The sequence below is a fragment of the Anser cygnoides genome, chromosome 30 (assembly GCF_040182565.1).
Source record: "Anser cygnoides isolate HZ-2024a breed goose chromosome 30, Taihu_goose_T2T_genome, whole genome shotgun sequence".
NCBI lineage: Eukaryota > Metazoa > Chordata > Aves > Anseriformes > Anatidae > Anser > Anser cygnoides.
The window spans coordinates 4,012,062-4,019,147 of record NC_089902.1 but is presented as its reverse complement, the minus strand read 5'-3'; the positions used below and the strand labels follow the sequence as shown (position 1 = coordinate 4,019,147).

Genomic DNA, 7,086 nt, shown 5'->3' with positions numbered 1-7,086 from the left:
GGCCCACATTTTCCTTTGTCTTCCTTCTGCAACTGATGAGTTTGAAACAGCCCTTTTTGTTGTCCTTGACACCCCTTGCAAGATTTAACTCCAAATGGGCCTTGGACTTCCCTGTCGCTTCCCTGCATCCTCGGACAATGTCCCTATATTCTTCCCAAGTGGCTTGTCCCCTTTTCCACATTATATATGCTTCCTTCTTCCATTTCAGTCACCCCAGGGTCTCCTTGATCTTCCAAGCAGGTCTCTTGCCCCCTTTGCTTGACTTTTTGCTCACAGGATCACACAGCTCCTGAGCTTGGAGGACTTGGAGGTCAGTGCGCTATTGCTGCCGGTGCACCGTTGTGGCAGCCATCGGCACCTGCTCTGCTTCGGCTCTCAGCAACCCCACAACAGAAGGGTCCTGTGCGAGACCAGGCAAGGTAGACAACTATTTGACGTTCTCTCTATTCAAGGCAGTTATGCCAACAGCCCTCTGGTGCCCTTTTGCTTAGTTGTTTACTAAAAAGCCAGAAACACAGTCTGGAGGCATGTCCTTAGGGTTACCCAATGATGTTCACGTTACTCACGAGCTATCATGACTGGCCCCAAAGAAAGAAGGGGAAGGTGCCCTGCCTTGTGCCCTCCACCAAGTGGATTCATGAGTGTCGTACCAGTAGCACCTCAAATAGTATTTATTGGTGCAGATTTAGGGAAAGCATCACAAGCCCATATTTGCTTTCCTAGTGGTAACTTAGAAGTTTCTTGCAACAGGTAGTTGCTTTACAGGTAGGGATTTGTAGCAATTTGTAATAAAGACGTTCATGAAGACAGAGCAACGAGGTGTCCGTGTCCCTGTGTACTATGGAATCCTACCAACCTCCTGCCGCGATCCATGGGCGGGCTGACCCTCCTAGGTCCTGAGCATCGTTACTGTGATGCCCTTGGAGTGGTCCTCAGAGCTGCAGGAGCAACCACAGACCTGGGGCTTGGGGACAGCCCTTTGCTGCAGAGAACAGACCCAGCCACAGGGGCTGGACCCTTCAGGTGCCCCAGTGCCATGAAACTGGCTTTTTTTCTGCTCAGGTCTGCACACAGCCTCACACACAGCCAGGCTTGTGGCTCATTTCCCTGTGGAGGAGGAGGAGGCAAAGAGCTGCTGGTGCGCGAGTAAGGGAGAAATACTCCACCTGTGGGAGGGCAGGGCTGGCGGGGAGGTGGCACAGGACAGGCACTGGCCTCTTTCTCCTATTCCCCACCCAGGGAGCCTTGAGACAGCAGGTCAGTGTCCGTACTGCCCACAGGTGCCTGCAGTCCTGTATCATCAGGATCCACCTTCTCTCCTTCTGTACGTAACATTTTTACTTTGTTTCTCACAGTTTGGGGCCAGGATTGGTGGACCTGGTACCTGGCACTGCAAGGCTGTGTCTCACACCATGTTTTTTTCATGAGTTTTTCCCATTGCAGCAGCAGAGCAGCAGCTAATTGCTTCTGGAAGACAACTGAAACAGTTTTTTCAGTGCATGCTTGAGCTCCTGGTTCCTCATACTGTAGATGAGCGGGTTCACTGCTGGAGGCACCACCGAGTACAGAAATGACAACACCAGGTCCCTGGATGGGGAGGAGATGGAGGGGGGCTTCAGGTAGGCAAACACGGAAGTGCTTACAAACAGGGAGACCACGGCCATGTGGGGGAGGCACGTGGAAAAGGCTTTGTGCCGGCCCTGCTCAGAGGGGATCTTCCGCACGGCCCTGAAGATCTGCACATAGGACAGCACAATGAAAACAAAGCAACCAATACCTACACAGAAGCCGATTGCAGTAAGCCCAGCTTCCCTGAGGTAGGCATCTGAGCAGGAGAGCTTGAGGATCTGGGGGATTTCACAGAAGAAGTGGTCCACAGCATTGCCTTGGCAGAGGGGCAGGGAAAATGTAGTGGCCGTGTGCAGGACAGCATTGAGAAAGCCACTGCCCCAGGCAGCTGCTGCCATCTGGGCACAAGCTCTGCTGCCCACGAGGCTCCCGTAGTGCAGGGGCTTGCAGATGGCCATGTAGCGGTCGTAGGCCATGACAGTGAGAAGGGAATATTCTGCAGATATACAGAAGAGAAAGAAAAAGACCTGTGCAGCACACCCTTGATAGGAGATGGCCTTGGTGTCCCAGAGGGCATTGGCCATGGCTTTGGGGAGAGTGGTGGAGATGCAGCCCAGGTCGAGGAGGGCGAGGTTGAGGAGGAAGAAGTCCATGGGGGTGTGGAGGCGGTGGTCGCAGGCTACGGCGGTGAGGATGAGGCCGTTGCCCAGGAGGGCAGCCAGGTAGATGCCCAGGAAGAGCCCGAAGTGCAGGAGCTGCAGCTCCCGCGTGTCTGCGAATGCCAGCAGGAGGAACTCAGTGATGCAGCTGCTGTTGGACATCTGCTAATTCTGGTCATGAGGTCCTGTACAAGGAGGAGAAAGGCAGTGATAACGTACCACAGGCATATCAGAAGAAAACTCTTTCCATTTTCTCATTTAAAATCACCAAAAATTGCCCATTTCTAGGCAGATATTTTGAAGGTCTCTTTCATTGATTCTTCCTGAGAGTGTCTCTGGGAGCAGGAGACTTTTCTGTGGGCAGTGGAAGAGATCCTGCACTACATCCAGAGGTAGTAGCATGGTAGTAACATGGTAGTAACATGGTAGGAATATGGGGTAGTCTCAGATTCACTTTACTGCTGATATCAGAGATTTCTCCAGTTTTGTTCCCAGTTCACCTAACTGCAGAGCAGAGGTGTGAAGATTTAGTTATATAATTATTTGTTTTCTATTTTTGTTTTTTACCTGCCCCACCACACCTGAGGAGTGATTCTAAGGCACAAATCCTTGGCGTTCTGCTGCACTCCAAGCAAAACCTTTTGGATCCTCAGAGGCAAAGAGACTGTCCCTTTAGTGCAGAGCGTCCCACAGAGACGACAGCCAGTCTGTCCATCAGTGCTGGTCTCAGCTGCGCTGGCATCTCTTCGACTGCAGGACAATTGCACTAAGGAGGTTGTCCTGAGAAGAGCTTGAACACTGCTGAGAGCAGAGGAATCCTGGCTCCAAGTGCCCATCTCCAGACCCCTCACCCTCTCCCCGTACTCCCCTTCCCACAAGCACCCCGAGGGCTCACTCCATGGGCATGTGAAACCCCCATCCCCAGGCAGCCTGGGAACAAGAGCAGCAGCAGCACGGCCAGGTGGAGAAGCCAGGAGGAATGGCAGCGTGCTGCTGCCAGGGGAGGCAAGGCCAGGGAGGGACAGACGGACACTCAGCACACCCTCCTGTGCTGCAGCTCTGCCTGCAGAGGAGGCAGCTCCTGCTCATTGCAAACGATCTGTGCTCACCTCAAGCCTGCAGACACCTCCCAAAGGCAGGGCACTGGGCATCGGAGGGTTCGCAGCTCCCTAAGATCAGCTAGGATAAAGCCTGAGAGGACCACAATGATGATGTTGGTGCAGTCTGTGGGCTGAGGTGTGGGAAGGGACTTTATGAAGTTCGTTGATGGCATATTGGTCCCTCTCTGCAATGCTCTAGGAGTCTCAATCTCCTGTACAATCCTGACAAACCATTACCATGAAACCTGCCTCCCCTCCACTGCAGGATTCTTCAGGCACCGAGTGCAGAAAAAGTCTTGCCTTTCTGGTAGTCCCTGCCTTGGTCTTTCTCTTGAAAATTGCAACCATAAATGCCATTCTCTACAGCTGGGCATCGGTCAGCGGGTGGTGAGCAATTGCATTGTGCATCACTTGTTTTCTTACACATTATTATTGTTAATACTATTATCATTATCACTATTATTATTATTATTGTTATTATTATATTCCTTATATTCCTTATATTATTATATTCCTGTCTTAATAAACTGTCTTTATCTCAACTCACCGGCTTCACTTTCCCGTTTCTCTCCCCCATCCCAGAGAGGGAGGGGGGAGGGTGAGCGAACGGCTGTGTGGTGTTTAGCTGCCAGCCGGGTTAAACCACAACAGTCCTTTTGGTGCCCAACGTGGGGCCCGAAGGGTTGAGATATCGACCAATTTGTCCAGAGTGTTTTAAACTAGAATTGGTATAAGTATTGGACCTGCTTAATAGTTGCTAGTCACGATGTTGATTGCCTTAATCTCCGGTCTGCTGTGCCTGTTTTCCAAATTGAGTTTTATAGCGCGTTACTTTCTGTATGTGCTCTCTGTTGCACTGTTTATCCTTTCCGGGCCCTGGTTTAAGATTGTTATGGTACTGTGCGGTGTAACAATGGCTTATGAAATGATGAAATATCTGGTCACGACTTTAACCTGGTATTTGTACTCAGCACTGACGTCGACTCTATACTTTGGAAACCATATCTCGGAAACTATTAGCAATTACACCTATTGCCTGTTTTCGTTAGGGAGCCAATCTGTGAAGGGGACAGGGAAAGACATGTTTCCCTACCTGTTCACTCTCCCTTTCTCCTTCACCACCACCCTCTTATCCCCCGAGCTAGTTACGGTGGTTCTCCGAGATGTTGAATATCCTTGGGATACTCAGACCAGCCTGCTCTTGTTGTTATGTCTCCTGAATGCGCTTCAGGTTTTGTTGAGGGTTAAACAACTACTTAGGAATCTCATCCGGAGATCTGTCTTGAGGCGGGATAGTTGCGAGTGGCAGGGAGTGTGGGAGGATATGGGCAGGTTTCTAGAGCAGTGGTCACCTCCAGTGTTTTGGACATTCACCCCTGAACAACTGCAAAATCCTAAAAAGCTGGCATAATGCTTGAAAAGAAGGTGTCATGACTCTGGCAGTTCCAAAGTGACACAAATCACTGTAGCGTGCTGGGGTCTGGCTTGTGCCTATCGAGCTGCAATTGATGCTACTAGCAACCTAGCTCCAGCTCCTGCAGCCGCTCCTGCTCCTGCAGCCATTCCAGTTCCAGCTCCTGCAGCCGCTCCAGCTCCTGCAGCCGTTCCAGCTCCAGCTCCTGCAGCCGCTCCAGCTCCTGCAGCCGCTCCAGCTCCAGCTCCCGCAGCCACTCCAGCCCCTGCAGCAGCTCCAGCTCCTGCAGCTGCTCCCACTCCTGTGGCTGGGTCAGAGAAACGAGCTGTAGCAGTGCAAGTTGACCCCGCAGAGGGTATTCCAACCCCTGTGGCAGACCCTGTGTCTGGGTCAGAGAAACGAGCTGTAGCAGTGCAAGTTGCCCCTGTAGACAAGGTGAAGAAATGGTATAGAGACTCAGGTTGTTTAGAACGCAGTCTTCTGCTAAGTCTGGGCATAGAGAAGACGAGGCTGGGCCATCAAAGGTGCAGGAGGATGAAGATGAGGATGAGGATGTCGAAAAATCAACAGTAACTACCCGGACTCTATACCAGCGTGAGCTACGAGATGTGCAAAAAGATTTTGGTCGCTGTATAGGTGAGCAGCTTGTCACCTGGCTGCTCCGGTGCTGGGACACCGGAGCCAATTGTGTGGAATTAGAGGGCAAGGAAGCCAGGCGGCTGGGATCCCTTGCTAGGGACGCAGGCATTGACAAAGCAATTGGAGATGGAGCACGATCTCGCAGCCTCTGGAGGCGTCTCCTTTCAGCTGTGCAGGAAAGGTATCCCTTCTAGGAAGAACTTGTATGTCTACCAGGCAAATGGACCACCATGGAGAAGGGAATTCAGTACCTGAGGGAATTGGCCGTACGGGAAGTAATTTATAAGGACCTAGACGACGCACAAACATCCGCAGATCCAGATGCAGTCCGGTGTACACGACCCATGTGGCGGAAGTTTGTACAGAGTGCACCATGATCATATGCCAACTCATTGGCAATACTAACCTGGAAAGAGGAGGAGAATCCCACAGTGAATGAAGTGGCTAAAATACTCCGGCAGTACGAAGGAAATCTCTCCTCTTCCCTACAGGCCTGTGTCTTGGCTGTGGAGAAACTCTCTGAAGAGGTCCACCAACTTAAAGAGAATTTATCTTCCCCTCCACCTGAACGAGCCAGTGTCCACCAGCTAAAAGAGAATACTTTGGAGAAACTTTCTGAAAAGATCCACCAACTTGAAGAGAGATTATTTTCCTCCCCACCTGTACAAACCAGTGTCTCAGCTATTAGGGGGAAACGTTCATCTGTGCAAGAAAGACAATATGGTGGGCACACACACCGTGCCACCCTGTGGTTTTACCTACGTGACCATGGAGAGGCCATGAGAAAATGGGATGGAAAATCTACTGCGACCCTAGAGGCACGGGTACGTGAATTGCAAAAGAAAACAATTGGGAAAAAGGAGTTCTCTGAAAAGTTTGCTGCTCCAACTTCCAGCAGGCAGTCCTTTAAACACAGAAACGAAGATTCTGACCAGGACTAGAGGGGCCCTGCCTCCAGCCAGGGGGAGGAAAGGGACAATCGAGTTTATTGGACTGTGTGGATTCGATGGCCTGGCACGTCAGATGCACAGAAGTACAAGGCTTTAGTAGACACCGGTGCACAATGTACTCTAATGCCATCAAGCTATAAAGGGCCAGAGCCCATCTGTATTTATGGTGTGACGGGGAGATCCCAGCAGTTAACTGTATTGGAGGCTGAAGTGAGTCTAACCGGTAATGAGTGGCAAAAGCACCGTATTGTGACTGGCCCGGATGCTCCGTGCATCCTTGGCATAGACTATCTTAGAAGAGGATATTTCAAGGACCCAAAAGGGTTCCGCTGGGCTTTTGGCATAGCTGCCTTAGAGACAGAGGACATTAAAGAGTTGTCTACCTTGCCTGGTCTCTCAGAGGACCCTTCTGTTGTGGGGTTGCTGAGGGTTGAAGAACAGCAAGTGCCGATCGCTACCACAACTGTGCACCGGCGGCAATATCGCACCAACCGAGACTCCCTGAGTCCCATCCATAAGCTACTATCGTCAACTGGAGAGCCAAGGAGTGATCAGCAAGACTCATTCACCTTTTAATAGTCCCATATGGCCAGTGCGAAAGTCTCATGGTGAGTGGAGACTAACAGTGGACTATCGTGGCCTGAACGAAGTCACGCCACCACTGAGTGCTGCAGTGCCGGACATGCTAGAACTCCAGTATGAATTGGAATCAAAGGCAGCCAAGTGGTATGCCACAATTGATATCGCTAATGCAT

General features: G+C 51.1%; 1 protein-coding gene across 1 annotated transcript; it reads right to left on the bottom strand.

The window, feature by feature from the left end:
* Positions 1–1,457: 1,457 nt before the first annotated feature.
* LOC136787743 (olfactory receptor 14C36-like) lies at positions 1,458–2,045 on the bottom strand. Its single transcript, XM_066985061.1, has one exon. It carries the CDS (start codon positions 2,043–2,045, stop codon positions 1,458–1,460), a length of 588 nt encoding a protein of 195 aa, XP_066841162.1.
* Between the last annotated feature and the right edge of the window lie 5,041 nt (positions 2,046–7,086).